Source organism: Bombina bombina, chromosome 7 (assembly GCF_027579735.1).
Source record: "Bombina bombina isolate aBomBom1 chromosome 7, aBomBom1.pri, whole genome shotgun sequence".
Taxonomy (NCBI): Eukaryota; Metazoa; Chordata; class Amphibia; order Anura; family Bombinatoridae; genus Bombina; species Bombina bombina.
In genome coordinates, this window is record NC_069505.1 from 127,239,618 (window position 1) to 127,258,707 (window position 19,090).

At 38.4% G+C, this 19,090-nt stretch overlaps 1 protein-coding gene across 1 annotated transcript in view; it reads left to right on the plus strand.

The window, feature by feature from the left end:
• MAPK8IP1 (mitogen-activated protein kinase 8 interacting protein 1) overlaps nt 1-19,090 on the plus strand; it is a 204,275-nt gene that overhangs the window by 53,397 nt on the left and 131,788 nt on the right. Inside the window, exon 2 of the mRNA XM_053720289.1 lies at nt 4,761-4,875. Within this exon, the coding sequence (XP_053576264.1) occupies nt 4,761-4,875 (115 nt within the window). The remainder of the gene's footprint in view (nt 1-4,760; nt 4,876-19,090) is intronic.

Consider the following 19,090-nt stretch of genomic DNA (forward strand, 5'->3'; position numbering starts at 1 on the left):
CCAGTAATCGTAAAAGGTCTTTTAAAGCTTCTCATGTTTCAGATGACTTTTTAAACGAACATCATCATTCTTTCTGTTTCAGATATTGATACTGATAAATCTTCTTATTTATTTAAAATGGAATTTATTCGTTCTTTACTTAAAGAAGTCTTAATTGCATTAGAAATAGAGGATTCTGGTCCTCTTGTTACTAAATCTAAACGTTTGAATACGGTTTTTAAATCTCCTGCAGTTATTCCGGGGGGTTTTCCCGTCCCTGATGCTATTTCTGAAGTAATCTCCAGGGAATGGAATAATCTGGGTAATTCATTTACTCCTTCTAAACGGTTTAAACAATTATATCCTGTGCCATCTGACAGATTAGAGTTTTGGGACAAAATCCCTAAAGTTGATGGGGCTATCTCTACACTTGCTAAACGTACTACTATTCCTACGGCAGATAGTACTTCCTTTAAGGATCCTTTAGATAGGAAAATTGAATCCTTTCTAAGAAAAGCTTACTTATGTTCAGGTAATCTTCTTAGACCTGCTATATCTTTGGCAGATGTTGCTGCAGCTTCAACTTTCTGGTTAGAAGCCTTAGCACAACAAGTAACAGATCATAATACTCATAGCATTGTTAATCTTCTTCAACATGCTAATAATTTTATTTGTGATGCCATCTTTGATATCATTAGGGTTGATGTCAGGTATATGTCTTTAGCTATTTTAGCTAGAAGAGCTTTATGGCTTAAAACTTGGAATGCTGATATGTCTTCTAAGTCAACCTTGCTTTCCCTTTATTTCCAAGGTAATAAATTGTTTGGTTCACAGTTGGATTCTATTATTTCAACTGTTACTGGGGGGAAAGGAACCTTTTTACCACAGGATAAAAAATCTAAAGGTAAATTTAGGTCTGCTAATCGTTTTCGTTCCTTTCGTCACAAACAGGAACAAAAGCCTGATCCTTCCCCTACAGGAGCGGTTTCAGTTTGGAAACCATCTCCAGTCTGGAATAAATCCAAGCCCTTTAGAAAGCCAAAGCCAGCTCCCAAGTCCACATGAAGGTGCGGCCCTCATTCCAGCACAGCTGGTAGGGGGCAGATTAAGTTTTTTCAAAGAAATTTGGATCAATTTGGTTCACAATCTTTGGATTCAGAACATTGTTTCACAAGGATACAGAATAGGCTTCAAGATAAGGCCTCCTGCAAGAAGATTTTTTCTTTCCCGTGTCCCAATAAATCCAGTGAAGGCTCTAGCATTTCTGAAATGTGTTTCAGATCTAGAGTTGGCTGGAGTAATTGTGCCAGTTCCAGTTCTGGAACAGGGGCTGGGGTTTTACTCAAATCTCTTCATTGTACCAAAGAAGGAGAATTCCTTCAGACCAGTTCTGGATTTAAAAATATTGAATCGGTATGTAAGGATACCAACATTCAAAATGGTAACTATAAGGACTATTCTGCCTTTTGTTCAGCAAGGGCATTATATGTCCACAATAGATTTACAAGATGCATATCTGCATATTCCGATTCATCCAGATCACTATCAGTTTCTGAGATTCTCTTTCCTAGACAAGCATTACCAGTTTGTGGCTATGCCGTTTGGCCTAGCAACAGCTCCAAGGATTTTTACAAAGGTTCTCGGTGCCCTTCTATCTGTAATCAGAGAACAGGGTATTGTGGTATTTCCTTATTTGGACGATATCTTGGTACTTGCTCAGTCTTCACTTTTAGCAGAATCTCATACGAATCAACTTGTATCATTTCTTCGAGAACATGGTTGGAGGATCAATTTACCAAAGAGTTTGTTGACTCCTCAGACAAGGGTAACCTTTTTAGGTTTCCAGATAGATTCAGTGTCCATGACTCAGTCACTAACGGACAAAAGATGTCTGAAATTGGTTTCAGCTTGTCGAAACCTTCAGTCTCAATCATTCCCTTCTGTAGCCTTATGCATGGAAATTCTAGGTCTTATGACTGCTGCATCGGACGCGATCCCCTTTGCTCGTTTTCACATGCGACCTCTTCAGCTCTGTATGCTGAACCAGTGGTGCAGGGATTATACAAGGATATCACAATTAATATCTTTAAAACCGATTGTATGACACTCTCTGACGTGGTGGACAGACCACCATCGTTTAGTTCAGGGGGCTTCTTTTGTTCTTCCGACCTGGACTGTGATCTCAACAGATGCAAGTCTGACAGGTTGGGGAGCTGTATGGGGGTCTCTGACAGCTCAAGGGGTTTGGGAATCTCAGGAGGCGAGATTACCAATCAACATTTTGGAACTCCGTGCAATTTTCAGAGCTCTTCAGTCATGGCCTCTTCTAAAGAGAGAGTCATTCATTTGTTTTCAGACGGACAATGTCACAACCGTGGCATATGTCAATCATCAAGGAGGGACTCACAGTCCTCTGGCTATGAAAGAAGTATCTCGAATACTTGTTTGGGCGGAATCCAGCTCCTGTCTAATTTCTGCGGTTCATATCCCAGGTATAGACAATTGGGAAGCCGATTATCTCAGTCGCCAGACATTACATCCGGGTGAGTGGTCTCTTCATCCAGAAGTATTTCTTCAGATTGTTCAAATGTGGGGACTTCCAGAAATAGATCTGATGGCTTCTCATCTAAACAAGAAACTTCCCAGGTATCTGTCCAGATCCAGGGATCCTCAGGCGGAAGCAGTGGATGCATTGTCACTTCCTTGGAAGTATCATCCTGCCTATATCTTTCCGCCTCTAGTTCTTCTTCCAAGAGTGATTTCCAAGATTCTAAAGGAGCATTCGTCTGTTCTGCTGGTGGCTCCAGCATGGCCTCACAGGTTTTGGTATGCGGATCTTGTCCGGATGGCTACATGCCACCCGTGGACTCTTCCGTTAAGACCAGACCTTCTATCGCAAGGTCCTTTTTTCCATCAGAATCTCAAATCCTTAAATTTGAAGGTATGGAGATTGAACGCTTGATTCTCAGTCATAGAGGTTTCTCTGACTCTGTAATTAATACTATGTTACAGGCTCGTAAATCTGTATCTAGGAAGATATATTATCGAGTTTGGAAGACTTACATTTATTGGTGTTCTTCTCATCATTTTTCCTGGCATTCTTTTAGAATTCCTAGAATTTTACAGTTTCTTCAGGATGGTTTGGATAAAGGTTTGTCTGCAAGTTCCTTGAAAGGAAAAATCTCTGCTTTTTCTGTTCTTTTTCACAGAAAGATTGCTAATCTTCCTGATATTCATTGTTTTGTACAGGCTTTGGTTCGTATAAAACCCGTCATTAAGTCAATCTCTCCTCCTTGGAGTTTAAATTTGGTTCTGGGGGCTCTTCAAGCTCCTCCGTTTGAACCCATGCATTCGCTGGATATTAAATTACTTTCTTGGAAAGTTTTGTTTCTTTTGGCCATCTCTTCTGCTAGAAGAGTTTCTGAATTATCTGCTCTTTCTTGTGAGTCTCCTTTTCTGATTTTTCATCAGGATAAGGCGGTTTTGCGAACTTCATTTAAATTTTTACCTAAGGTTGTGAATTCTAACAACATTAGTAGAGAGATTGTAGTTCCTTCATTGTGTCCTAATCCTAAGAATTCTAAGGAAAGATCGTTGCATTCTTTGGATGTGGTTAGAGCTTTGAAATATTATGTTGAAGCTACTAAAGATTTCCGAAAGACTTCTAGTCTATTTGTTATCTTTTCTGGTTCTAGGAAAGGTCAGAAGGCTTCTGCCATTTCTTTGGCAACGTGGTTAAAGTCTTTGATTCATCATGCTTATGTTGAGTCGGGTAGAACTCCGCCTCAAAGGATAACAGCTCATTCAACTAGGTCAGTCTCTACTTCCTGGGCGTTTAGGAATGAAGCTTCGGTTGATCAGATTTGCAAAGCAGCAACTTGGTCTTCTTTGCATACTTTTACTAAATTCTATCATTTTGATGTGTTTTCTTCCTCAGAAGCAGTCTTTGGTAGAAAAGTACTTCAGGCAGCTGTTTCAGTTTGATTCTTCTGCTTATATTTTCAGTTTTTTTCATTATAAGATTTAAACTTTGTTTTGGGTGTGGATTATTTTCAGCGGAATTGGCTGTCTTTATTTTATCCCTCCCTCTCTAGTGACTCTTGCGTGGAAGATCCACATCTTGGGTATTCATTATCCCATACGTCACTAGCTCATGGACTCTTGCTAATCACATGAAAGAAAACATAATTTATGTAAGAACTTACCTGATAAATTCATTTCTTTCATATTAGCAAGAGTCCATGAGGCCCGCCCTTTTTGTGGTGGTTATGATTTTTTTGTATAAAGCACAATTATTCCAATTCCTTATTTTTTATGCTTTTGCACTTTTTTTCTTATCACCCCACTTCTTGGCTATTCGTTAAACTGATTTGTGGGTGTGGTGAGGGGTGTATTTATAGGCATTTTGAGGTTTGGGAAACTTTGCCCCTCCTGGTAGGAATGTATATCCCATATGTCACTAGCTCATGGACTCTTGCTAATATGAAAGAAATGAATTTATCAGGTAAGTTCTTACATAAATTATGTTATTCTGTACCTATAAATTCTCCTATCTAAGCTCTTTGTATTGCTATTTCTGTTAACAATCTATATGCCCATGAAGTGTCCTCCTGTTTTGTCATCTTGCAATGCCTGGTCATTTGCTGATAAGAATAGACATCCTTAGAGGCTTGTTGGTTTCTCTATATGTGCATGCCGTGTATTAGATGGTGCATAGCCTAAAGGCCCCCCCGCGTTGTCAAAACATCATTTCTAAGCTGCTTTTTTCTCTCTCTCTCCAGGCTCACACATGATATCACACTGGAAGAGTTTGAAGACGAGGATTTATCGGAAATCACAGAAATTAGAGATGGATGTGGGATCAGTTTGCATTGTAATGAGAGCCGGCACTGCACAGTGAGTGACTAAAAAGATAAGGGCTTTGTAAAATGAATGCTGCATCTGTAAACATATAGACATTTATATGAAAATTGTTATGCTTTGTCCGTCAACAAAAAGTTTTAAAAAATCATGTGTGTGTATGTATATATATATATATATATATATATATATATATATAGTAGTCCTAAAGCCCGTTCACACGGGCCGTGTTATTTGTTTCATATTTAATCTCTTTTAATATCTCTCTCTCTCTCTCTCTCACTCTCTCTCTCTCTCACTCTCTCTCTCACTCTCACTTTCACTCTCTCTCTCTCTCTCTCTCTCTCTCTCTCTCTCACTCTCTCTCTCTCTCTCTCCGCTTTCACGTGCCGGTCCGCGCGCTGCTGTTTTCACTTGCAGGGGTGCGCGTGCGATCAGCTGTGCGTTTTCACTTGCCGGTCCTCGCGCTGCTGTTTTCACTTGCAGGGGTGCGCGTGCGATCAGCTGTGCGCTTTCACTTGCCGGTCCTCGCGCTGCTGTTTTCACTTGCAGGGGTGCGCGTGCGAGGTCGGGTGGGTGCGCATGCGATCAGCTGTGCGCTTTCTAAGGCCAAGTGTTTGTCTCTACTGCGCATGATGGCTTCAGACAAACACTTGGCCTTTTATAATATAGGATATTACCTGTGTACTGTTTTGACAGATTTGTACCCTTGACAAAGGTCCAATGTGAGGACCGAAACTTTGGGAATACTGGATTGTACCGGATAATAAAGAATTTATTTGAATTAAGCAAGAGTGCCTGGTTTACTATACAGTGTGTGTGTGTATATATATATATATATATATATATATATAATGTAAATAAAGTATAGCGCACTCTCTGGGGTCTGATGAAGGTGTGTACTCCCAGAAATGTCACAGTTGAAAGAAATGTTCTTCTACTTGAATGAAAATCCAGAGCGTGTGGTATACTTCATTTACATTATGGACTCATTGTTACTTACACCCTGGTGGATGTTGAGTTAAAGGGACATGAAACCCAATTTTTTTCTTTCATGATTTAGAAAGACCATACAATATTAAGCAACTTTCTAATTTACTTCTATTATTTAATTTGCTTCATTCTCTTGATATCTTTGCTGTAAAGCATATCTCGATAGGCTCATTAGCTGCTAAATGGTGGCTGCACAAAGATGCCTTTTGTGATTTGCACACCCATGTGAATTGCTATTTCTTAACAAGGGATATCTAAAGAATGAAGCCAATTAGATAATAGAAGTTAATTGGAATGTTGTTTATAACTGTAGTTTCTATCTGAATCATGAGATACTTTTTTTGGGTTTAATGTCCCTTTAATTGAGAGTGCAGACCACTTGCCTACTATTTTTTGTGTATATATATTATGTGTGTGTGTGTATATGTGTGTGTGTAGGTGTATATATATATATATATATACAGGGAGTGCAGAATTATTAGGCAAGTTGTATTTTTGAGGATTAATTTTATTATTGAACAACAACCATGTTCTCAATGAACCCAAAAAACTCATTAATATCAAAGCTGAATAGTTTTGGAAGTAGTTTTTAGTTTGTTTTTAGTTATAGCTATTTTAGGGGGATATCTGTGTGTGCAGGTGACTATTACTGTGCATAATTATTAGGCAACTTAACAAAAAACAATTATATACCCATTTCAATTATTTATTTTTACCAGTGAAACCAATATAACATCTCAACATTCACAAATATACATTTCTGACATTCAAAAACAAAACAAAAACAAATCAGTGACCAATATAGCCACCTTTCTTTGCAAGGACACTCAAAAGCCTGCCATCCATGGATTCTGTCAGTGTTTTGATCTGTTCACCATCAACATTGCGTGCAGCAGCAACCACAGCCTCCCAGACACTGTTCAGAGAGGTGTACTGTTTTCCCTCCTTGTAAATCTCACATTTGATGATGGACCACAGGTTCTCAATGGGGTTCAGATCAGGTGAACAAGGAGGCCATGTCATTAAATTTTCTTCTTTTATACCCTTTCTTGCCAGCCACGCTGTGGAGTACTTGGACGCGTGTGATGGAGCATTGTCCTGCATTAAAATCATGTTTCTTTCATGTAATTAGCAAGAGTCCATGAGCTAGTGACGTATGGGATATACATTCCTACCAGGAGGGGCAAAGTTTCCCAAACCTTAAAATGCCTATAAATACACCCCTCACCACACCCACAATTCAGTTTTACAAACTTTGCCTCCTATGGAGGTGGTGAAGTAAGTTTGTGCTAGATTCTACGTTGATATGCGCTCCGCAGCAGGTTGGAGCCCGGTTTTCCTCTCAGCGTGCAGTGAATGTCAGAGGGATGTGAGGAGAGTATTGCCTATTTGAATGCAATGATCTCCTTCTACGGGGTCTATTTCATAGGTTCTCTGTTATCGGTCGTAGAGATTCATCTCTTACCTCCCTTTTCGACGATATACTCTTATATATATATACCATTACCTCTGCTGATTTTCGTTTCAGTACTGGTTTGGCTTTCTACAACATGTAGATGAGTGTCCTGGGGTAAGTAAAGTAAGCTTATTTTCTGTGACACTCTAAGCTATGGTTAGGCACTTTTTTATAAAGTTCTAAATATATGTATTCAAACATTTATTTGCCTTGACTCAGGATGTTCAACATTCCTTATTTTCAGACAGTCAGTTTCATACTTGGGATAAATGCATTTGTTTCAATCATTTTTCTTACCTTAAAAAATTTGACTTTTTTCCTGTGGGCTGTTAGGCTCGCGGGGGCAGAAAATGCATCATTTTATTGCGTCATTCTTGGCGCTGACTTTTTTGGCGCAAATTTTTTTTTCTGTTTCCGGCGTCATACGTGTCGCCGGAAGTTGCGTCATTTTTTGACGTTTTTTTGCGTCAAAAGTGTCGGCGTTCCGGATGTGGCGTCATTTTTGGTGCCAAAAGCATTTAGGCGCCAAATAATGTGGGCGTCTTTTTTGGCGCTAAAAAATATGGGCGTCATTTTTGTCTCCACATTATTTAAGTCTCATTATTTATTGCTTCTGGTTGCTAGAAGCTTGTTCACTGGCATTTTTTTCCCATTCCTGAAACTGTCATTTAAGGAATTTGATCAATTTTTCTTTATATGTTGTTTTTTCTTTTACATATTGCAAGATGTTCCACGTTGCAACTGAGTCAGAAGATACTTCAGGAAAATCGCTGCCCAGTGCTGGAGCTACCAAGCTAAGTGTATCTGCTATAAACTTTTGGTATCTGTTTCTCCAGCTGTTGTTTGTATTGCATGTCATGACAAACTTATTAATGCAGATAAAATTTCCTTTAGTACTGTTACATTACCTGTTGCTGTTCCGTCAACATCTAATTTTCAGAGTGTTCCTGATAACATAAGAGATTTTATTTTTTAAATCCATTAAGAAGGCTATGTCTGTTATTTCTCCTTCTAGTATACATAAAAGTCTTTTAAAACTTCTCTTTTTTCAGATGAATTTTTAAATGAACATCATCATTCTGATACTGATAATGGTTCTTCTGGTTCAGAGGTTTTTGTCTCAGAGGTTGATGTTGATAAATCTTTGTATTTGTTCAAGATGGAATTTATTCATTCTTTACTTAAAGAAGTATTAATTGCATTAGAAATAGAGGATTCTGGTCCTCTTGATACTAAATCTAAACGTTTAAATAAGGTTTTTAAATCTCCTGTAGTTATTCCAGAAGTGTTTTCTCTCCCTGATGCTATTTCTGAAGTAATTTCCAGGGAATGGAATAATTTGGGTAATTCATTTACTCCTTCTAAACGTTTAAGCAATTATATCCTGTGCCATCTGACAGATTAGAGTTTTGGGACAAAATCTCTAAGGTTAATGGGGCTGTCTCTACTCCTGCTAAACGTACTACTATTCCTATGGCAGATAGTACTTCATTTAAGGATCCTTTAGATAGGAAGATTGAATCCTTTCTAAGAAAAGCTTACTTATGTTCAGGTAATCTTCTTAGACCTGCTATATTTTTAGCGGATGTTGCTGCAGCTTCAGCTTTTTGGTTAGAAGCTTTAGCGCAACAAGTAACAGATCATAATTTTATAGCATTATTATTATTCTATAACATGCTAATAATTTTATTTGTGATACCATCTTTTGATATCATTAGAGTTGATGTCAGGTATATGTCTCTAGCTATTTTAGCTAGAAAAGCTTTATGGCTTAAAACTTGGAATGCTGATATGTCTTCTAAGTCAACTTTGCTTTCCCTTTCTTTCCAGGGTAATAAATTATTCAATTTTCAGTTGGATTCTATTATCTCAACTGTTACTGGAGGGAAGGGAACTTTTTTTTACCAAAGGATAAAAAAATCTAAGGTAAATTTAGGTCTAATAATCATTTTCGTTCCTTTCCTCACAACAAGGAACAAAAGCCTGATCCTTCATCCTCAGGAGCGGTATCAGTTTGGAAACCATTTCCAGTTTGGAATATATCCAAGCCTTATAGAAACCTATAGCCAGCTCCTAAATACCCATGAAGGTGCGGCCCTCATTCCAGCTCAGCTGGTATGGGGCAGTTTACGTTTTCTTTAAAGGTACAGAATTGGCTTCAAGTTAAGGCCTCCTGCAAAGAGATTTTTTTTCTTTCCTGTGTCCCAGTAAACACAGCAAAGGCTCAGCATTTCTGAAATGTGTTTCAGATCTAGAGTTGGCTGGAGTAATTATGCCAGTTCCAGTTCTGGAACAGGGGCTGGGGTTTTATTCTATCTCTTCATTGTACCAAAGAAGGTCAATTCCTTCAGACCAGTTCCGGATCTATCTATATTGAATCGTTATGTAAGGATACCAACATTCAAGATGGTAACTGTAGGATTATCCTGCCTTTTGTTTAGCAAGGGCATTATATGTCTACAATAGATTTACAGGATGCATATCTGCATATTCCGATTCATCCAGATCACTTTTAGTTTCTGAGATTCTCTTTTAGACAAGCATTACCAGTTTTGTGGCTCTACCGTTTGGCCTAGCGTCAGCTCCAAGAATTTTTTTCAAAGGTTCTCGGTGCCCTTCTGTCTGTAATCAGAGAACAGGGTTTTGGTATTTCCTTTTTTGGACGATATCTTGGTACTTGCTCAGTCTTCACATTTTCGCAGAATCTCATACGAATCGACTTGTGTTGTTTCTTCCAGATCATGGTTGGAGGATCAATTTACCAATCAGTTCATTGTTTCCTCAGACAAGGGTAACCTTTTTAGGTTTCCAGATAGATTCAGTGTCTATGACTCTGTCCTTGTCAGATAAGAGAAGTTTAACATTGATATCAGCTTGTCAAAACCTTCAGTCACAATCATTCCCTTTGGTAGCCTTATGCATGGAAATTTTAGGTCTTAGGACTGCCGCATCGGATGCGATCTCCTTTGCTCGTTTTCACATGCGACCTCTTCAGCTCTGTATGCTGAACCAGTGGTGCAGGGATTACACAAAGATATCTCAATTAATATCTTTAAACCGATTATACGACACTCTCTGACATGTTGGACAGTTCACCATCGTTTAGTTCAGGGGGCTTTTTTGTTCTTCCGACCTGGACTATAATCTCAACAGATGCAAGTCTTACAGGTTGGGGAGCTGTGTGGGGGTCTCTGACGGCACAAGGGGTTTGGGAATCTCAGGAGGTGAGATTACCGATCAATATTTTTGAACTCCGTGCAATTTTCAGAGCTCTTCAGTCTTGGCCTCTCCTGAAGAGAGAGTTGTTAATTTGTTTTCAGATAGACAATGTCACAGCTGTGGCATACATCAATCATCAAGGAGGGACTCACAGTCCTCTGGCTATGAAAGAAGTATCTCGAATTTTGGTTTGGGCGGAATCCAGCTCCTGTCTAATCTCTGTGGTTCATATCCCAGGTATAGACAATTGGGAAGCGGATTATCTCAGTCGCCAAACGTTGCATCCGGGCGAATGGTCTCTTCACCCAGAGGTATTTCTTCAGATTGTTCAAATGTGGGAACTCCCAGAAATAGATCTGATGGCTTCTCATCTAAACAAGAAACTTCCCTGGTATCTGTTCAGATCCCGGGATCCTCGGGCGGAAGCAGTGGATACATTATCACTTCCTTGGAAGTATCATCCTGCCTATATCTTTCCGCCTCTAGTTCTTCTTCCAAGAGTATTCTCCAAGATTCTAAAGGAATGCTCGTTTGTCCTGCTGGTAGCTCCAGCATGGCCTCACAGGTTTTGGTATGCGGATCTTGTCCGGAAGGCCTCTTGCCAGCTGTGGACTCTTCCGTTAAGACCAGACTTTCTGTCGCAAGGTCCTTTTTTCCATCAGGATCTCAAATCCTTAAATTTTAAGGTATGGAGTTTGAACGCTTGATTCTTGGTCAAAGAAGGTTTCTCTGACTCTGTGATTAATACTATGTGACAGGCTCGTAAATCTGTATCTAGTGAGATATATTATAGAGTCTGGAAGACTTATATTTCTTAGTGTCTTTCTCATCTTTTTTTCTTGGCATTGTTTTTGAATACCGAGAATTTTTCAGTTTCTTCAGGATGGTTTAGATAAAGGTTTGTCCGCAAGTTCCTTGAAAGGACAAATCTCTGCTCTTTCTGTTCTTTTTTCACAGAAGGATTGCTAATCTTCCTGATATTTCATTGTTTTGTACAAGCTTTGGTTCGTATAAAACCTGTCATTAAGTCAATTTCTCCTCCTTGGAGTTTGAATTTGGTTCTGGGGGCTTTTCAAGCTCCTCCTTTTGAACCCATGCATTCTTTGGTCGTTATATTACTTTCTTGGAAAGTTTTGTTTCTTTTGGCCATCTCTTCTGCCAGAAGAGTCTCTGAATTATCTGCTCTTTCTTGTGAGTCTCCTTTTCTGATTTTTCATCAGGATGAGGCGGTGCTGCGAACTTCTTTTGAATTTTTTACCTAAGGTTGTGAATTCTAACATCCTTAGTAGAGAAATTGTGGTTCCTTCATTATGTCCTAATCCTATGAATTCTAAGGAGAAATCATTGCATTCTTTGGATGCTGTTAGAGCTTTGTATTATTTGTCATCTTTTCCGGTTCTAGAAATGGCCAGAAAGCTTCTGCCATTTCTTTGGCATCTTGGTTGAAATCTTTATTTCATCATGCTTATGTCGAGTCGGGTAAAACTCCGCCTCTAAGGATTACAGTTCATTCTACTAGGTCAGTTTTTACTTCCTGGGCGTTTAGGAATGAAGCTTCAATTGATCAGATTTGCAAAGCAGCAACTTGGTCCTCTTTGCATATTTTTTCTAAAATTCTACCATTTTGATGTGTTTTCTTCTTCTGAAGCAGTTTTTGGTAGAAAAGTTCTTCAGGCAGTGGTTTCAGTTTGAATCTTCTGCTTATGTTTTTCATTAAACTTTATTTTGGGTGTGGATTATTTTCAGCAGGAATTGGCTGTCTTTATTTTATCCCTCCCTCTCTAGTGACTCTTGTGTGGAAAGATCCACATCTTGGGTAGTCATTATCCCATACGTCACTAGCTCATGGACTCTTGCTAATTACATGAAAGAAAACATAATTTATGTAAGAACTTACCTGATAAATTAATTTCTTTCATATTAGCAAGAGTCCATGAGGCCCACCCTTTTTTGTGGTGGTTATGATTTTTTTGTATAAAGCACAATTATTCCAATTCCTTATTTTATATGCTTTCGCACTTTTTTCTTATCACCCCACTTCTTGGCTATTCGTTAAACTGAATTGTGGGTGTGGTGAGGGGTGTATTTATAGGCATTTTAAGGTTTGGGAAACTTTGCCCCTCCTGGTAGGAATGTATATCCCATACGTCACTAGCTCATGGACTCTTGCTAATATGAAAGAAATGAATTTATCAGGTAAGTTCTTACATAAATTATGTTTTTTCTTGAAGGATGCAGACTTCTTCCTGTACCACTGCTTGAAGAAGGTGTCTTCCAGAAACTGGCAGTAGGACTGGGAGTTGAGCTTGACTCCATCCTCAACCCAAAAAGGCCCCACAAGCTCATCTTTGATGATACCAGCCCAAACCAGTACTCCACCTCCACCTTGCTGGCGTCTGAGTCGGACTGGAGCTCTCTGCCCTTTACCAATCCAGCCACGGGCCCATTCATCTGGCCCATCAAGACTCACTCTCATTTCATCAGTCCATAAAACCTTAGAAAAATCAGTCTTGAGATATTTCTTGGCCCAGTCTTGACGTTTCAGCTTGTGTGACTTGTTCAGTGGTGGTCGTCTTTCAGCCTTTCTTACCTTGGCTATGTCTCTGAGTATTGCACACCTTGTGCTTTTGGGCACTCCAGTGATGTTGCAGCTCTGAAATATGGCCAAACTGGTGGCAAGTGGCATCTTGGCAGCTGCACGCTTGACTTTTCTCAGTTCATGGGCAGTTATTTTGCGCCTTGGTTTTTCCACACGCTTCTTGCGACCCTGTTGACTATTTTGAATGAAACGCTTGATTGTTCGATGATCACGCTTCAGAAGCTTTGCAATTTTAAGAGTGCTGCATCCCTCTGCAAGATATCTCACTATTTTTGACTTTTCTGAGCCTGTCAAGTCCTTCTTTTGACCCATTTTGCCAAAGGAAAGGAAGTTGCCTAATAATTATGCACACCTGATATAGGGTGTTGATGTCATTAGACCACACCCCTTCTCATTACAGAGATGCACATCACCTAATATGCTTAATTGGTAGTAGGCTTTCGAGCCTATACAGCTTGGAGTAAGACAACATGCATAAAGAGGATGATGTGGTCAAAATACTCATTTGCCTAATAATTCTGCACTCCCTGTATATATATATACTGTATATATATTGCAAATTAATGTTGTTCTACTATGCATAATTTAAGTATCTATAAATTGGGGTTAACATTATATAAATAGTTTGCATAGTATGTGTATTTTCAAGCACTCTCATGCTGACTTCCCTTCATAAACGGAATATTCCCTTCTCTTACTGTAACATTAGTAAATGTGTTGTTTATATAAAATGATGAGGCTAGATAATAAAATTATACATCAAAAATGAAAACTTCTCTGCTCACATAAGATTACGAGTGGCGCACTATCGTTTGTGCGCCAGCGATATTGGGTTTTCGTGGCCATTTGCAAATGTTACATTTCAGTCGTATGCGTAAATGCCGATGTATGAGCGCAATCGCAATTTACACTAAAAGCATTACTGCGACCTCAGAGCTCTGGTTTACTGTTACACTCAACAAAAAAATGTCACACAACTCCTCAAAAATACATGTAAAAGTACAGTTACACTCATAGTAATACTATCTAATACAAATTATTAAAGCAAAATATTGCATTAAAAAGTTATAAGGGCTCAAAGATATGAGGTCTCAGGTGTTAGAGAAAAAAAGGACTGCAGAGTACTTTAACATAGGTATACAGTATATACGTATACATATACATGTCTAAATATATATGTGTGTGTATATATATGTATGTGTGTGTACATATGTATTTACATGTGTATTTATGTATTTACAGATGTATATACACATATAAAACACATACATACTGTACATATGTATACCTACATAGGCATACTGTATATATGTGCATTGGAGCCCTTTGCAGTTGAGTAAAAAACAATAATGAAAAATCATATTTATGCAATATTCATAGTTAATAAAGTGTTATACTGTGTATTTACTGTAAATATTATACATTCCTATGTTCTGCACACATGTCTGAATGTTATCCTATATATATCTGTATACATCTATACCTATATATATATATATATATAGGTATAAATATATATTTATGCAAAAATCAATCAGATATATACAGGTGGCCCTCATTTTACAACGGTTCAATTTACACCGTTTCAGAATAACAACCTTTTTTTCCAGTCATGAGACTGCTATTGAAAAGCATTGAGAAGCAGTGCATTTATTAAAATAGCCAGAAGGTGGAGCTTTCCGCTTGTGTTGCAGCAAAGCCAAGCAAGCTGAAATTAATCTGTTTAACCAGACCTGAGCTATCGAGCAGATTTCAAAGGAACAAGATCTTCCTGTCTATAAATCAGTCCAGATTGGAATGCATAGAAAGAACTGTTTGCAGAAAAATGCAAGTGAAGTCTGTGTCGTGTGATTATTTTATTAGGTTTATAATGCTGTTTAGCATTTAAAGTCTTCATTTCAAAGCTTTAAAAATAATGTATTAGGTGTTACTTATGACAATTTTTAGAGGGGCCTGGAACCTATCTCCCTCACTTCCCATTGACTTACATTATAAACTGGGTTTCAATTTACAATGGTTTTGATTTACAACCATTCCTTCTGGAACCTAACCCCGGCGTAAACTGAGGGCTACCTGTATTGAAATATCTCTATAAGAATAAATATAACATATTATGCTATGTGCAGAACATTGGATTATTAAACATCAACAAATATTATCTTCTTATGTGCACTTTTAAATAACTGCAATTGTGTTTGCACGACTTGTGGGTGTTTTTCAACCTTTTCGGCTCCATGTCTATAGGGGAATGCGATTTTACATTCACAACTTCTCAAAGTCTTTGTTTTTATGCGACATTACAAACACGAGAGCGCAAAGTTTTTACTTTAAACTTGTAATACGAGCGCAAATCTCTGAGCTAAAAAATTACTTCTAACAGTCGAAAGCGAGCGCAAGCTACCACTGCACTCGTAATCCGGCCCTTTTTAGGTATGACTGTGGGCAAGAAGTGTATCTCTATCCATAACTGTGCTCTTGTGCATTTTCACTATGGTGCTCACATATCATCAGATACATCAATACATTTTCCTTGGTCAAATAGTTTTCCTCAACTTTTTTTGAAGTCTAAATACTGCTTGAAATAGACCTCCCTAGAATTATTTAGCGCACACACACACACACATATATATATATATATATATATATATATATATGTGTATATATATATATATATATATATATATATATACTGTGTGTGTGTGTGTATATATATATATATATATATATATATACACATTCAGGTGAAACTCGAAAAATTTGAATATCGTGCAAAAAGTTAATTTATTTCACTAATGCAACTTAAAAGGTGAAACTAATATATGATATAGACTCATTACATGCAAAGCAAGATAGTTCAAGCCGTGGTTTGTCATAATTGTGATGATTATGGCTTACAGCTCATGAAAACCCCAAATCCACAATCTCAGAAAATTAGAATATTGTGGAAATATTCTGGGACACAGTGTCCCACTCTAATCAGCTAATTAAGCCATAACACCTGTAAAGGGTTCCTGAGCCTTTAAATGGTCTCTCAGCCTGGTTCAGTAGGAATCACAATCATGGGAAAGACTGCTGACCTGACAGTTGTGCAGAAAACCATCATTGACACCCTCCATAAGGAGGGAAAGCCTCAAAAGGTAATTGCAAAAGAAGTTGGATGTTCCCAAAGTGCTGTATCAAAGCACATTAATAGAAAGTTATGTGGAAGGGAAAAGTGTGGAAGAAAAAGATGCATAAGCAACCGGGATGACCGCATCCTGGAGAGGATTGTCAGGAAAAGGCCATTCAAAAGTGTTGGGGACTTTCACAAGGAGTGGACTGAGGCTGGAGTCAGTGCATCAAGACGGATCCTGGACATGGGCTTCAAATGTTGTATTCCTCTTATCAAGCCACTCCTGAACAACAAACGTCAGAAGCGTCTTACCTGGGCAAAAGAAAAACAGACCTGGTCTGTTGCTCAGTGGTCCAAAGTCCTCTTTTCTGATGAGAGCAAATTTGGCATCTCATTTAGAAACCAAGGACCCAGAGTATGGAGGAAGAATGGAGAGGCACACACTGCAAGATGCTTGAAGTCCAGTGTGAAGTTTCCACAGTCTGTGTTGATTTGGGGAGCCATGTCATCTGCTGGTGTTGGTCCACTGTGCTTCATTAAGTCCAGGGTCAACGCAGCCGTCTGTCTACCAGGAGATTTTGGAGCACTTCATGCTTCCTTCCGCAGACAAGCTCTATGGGGATGCTGACTTCATTTTCCAGCAGGACTTGGCACCTGCCCACACTGCCAAGAGCACCAAAACCTGGTTCAATGACCATGGGATTACTGTGCTTGTGCTTGATTGGCCAGCAAACTCGCCTGACCTGAACCCCATAGAGAATCTATGGGGCATTGCCAAGAGAAAGATAAGAGATATGAGACTGAACAATGCAGAAGAGCTGAAGGCCGCTATTGAAGCATCCTGGTCTTCCATAACACCTCAGCAGTGCCTCAGGCTGATAGCATCCATGCCACGCCGCATTGAGGCAGTAATTGCTGCAAAAGGGGCCCAAACCAAGTACTGAGTACATACAGTATGCATGCTTATACTTTTCAGAGGTCCAATATTGTTCTATTTACAATCCTTGTTTTATTGATTGCATGTAATATTCTTATTTTCTGAGATTGTGGATTTATAAAATGTAAGCTATAATCCTCACAATTATGACAAATCACGGCTTGAACTATCTTGCTTTGCATGTAATGAGTCTATCTCATATATTAGTTTCACCTTTTAAGTTGCATTAGTGAAATAAATGAACTTTTGCATAATATTCTAAATTTTTGAGTTTCACCATATATATATATATATATATATATATATATATATATATATATATATATAAAATATGTTTTCTTTTTAACCATGTAAGTAAAAAAAGTGTGGGCTGTGAACCTGCTCTTAATTTTTGTACACAATAGGTTTGTGGCCACTTATCGTGCAGCTTATTGTTACTGTAAAGGTTTAGTTAACACCAGCCTCTCTCATTGTTGCCTGTGTCCCATTTGGAGTTCTCATCATGTCATGTTCCACTAGGCTGCCTCAATAGGTCAGTGATTTAGTTTGGAGAGCAAGGAAGGCATTTGTGTGTTCTGGTTTTCCAGTATTGGTTTCTTGGGCCCTTTTTCTGCCCTGCACACTTCTGCTGTACTCTGTGGTTTTCAGACTATTCAGTCCTGCTCCATATACAGCCTTGGTGTGGCTTAATCTTAAATGTTACTTTTTGTTGATGATTTGTGAATGAAGACAGGGGCGGTTGTAGACCATATGATATGGAGTTACAATAAATTGTAGCTTCAAAAGAGAGTCAATCCGTCAGCTTGTGGGTATAATAAAACCAATTCTTTATTCCTTCTAGTGGTTAAAACATGGAATCAGCAAACACAAAGAATACGACAATCACGGGCGTAGCACTGAAAAGCTTACGCATTTCGGATGTAAATCCGTAGTCACAGCCTGTACAATAAATTGACCATAAAGCTAAATATGAAGTGTGCCGGGCTAATGACATCTTCTGCTTCCTCACTTACCCCTCTTCTTGTTCTTCATAGAGCAATGAATATGTAAAAAAAAGACCCTGGAACTTCACAGCAGCTGGCATGAGTGCAGTTTAGATGTGCCACAATAAGGAATGGAGTGCAGAGCAACTTCCTAGGACCACAACAGGAAAAAAGATTTCTTTAAAAATACCCAAGTGCAACAGAATTACTGTCTAATGCTTCCCTTTTGTGGGAACTGGCACTGCAGGCTTAAACAGGGTGTAACTTGGATACACACAGCATTATTCTTCTTCTGTTGCTTTTTAGGCCAGTTTTGCCATTAAAACAGCCCAACAAAAGCCTTATGAGAGTTTCCCTTCAGCTCCGCATCTCATCCTTTTGCTCTTGCATTGCTCCTGTGTCCTCCGTCCTTGCAAAGACCAGTCAGAAGCATCATGTTTAGGATTTTGCTTAGTTGGAGAGATCTTTATTTTGTACCATTGCTGTTTCACAAGTGGGTCCAGGTCTTCATGCACTTCTGGATGAATCTTATTTTTATAAACTCCTCCATGATTTTCTAGGCTTGTGCTACTTTCAATAGATTGTTTTTGATACTTATTCTTTGGGGGGTTAGTGGTATCTTCTCATGTTAAACATGCTGCCTGCTTGGATTTTGAAGTTTCTCATGAACTTTATGGGTTAGAATGGTTTATCTGCTTTAGACGTTTTTTTATCTTTTATTTACATTTTAAAACAAGAAAATAAAAAATATGCAGTAATCAGATACATTTTTTTTCTGTCCCGGATATTGATGTTCACAGAAGGACAGTCAGATAAAAAATGAGAGAGATCACATAAATTAAAAGTCTCTCAAGCTGCACTCTTGACATAAAAAAAAAATTAATACAAATAAAAATCAAATGGATAAAAAATAAAGAGTAAACAATGTAACAACAATGACTGAATAGCAAAT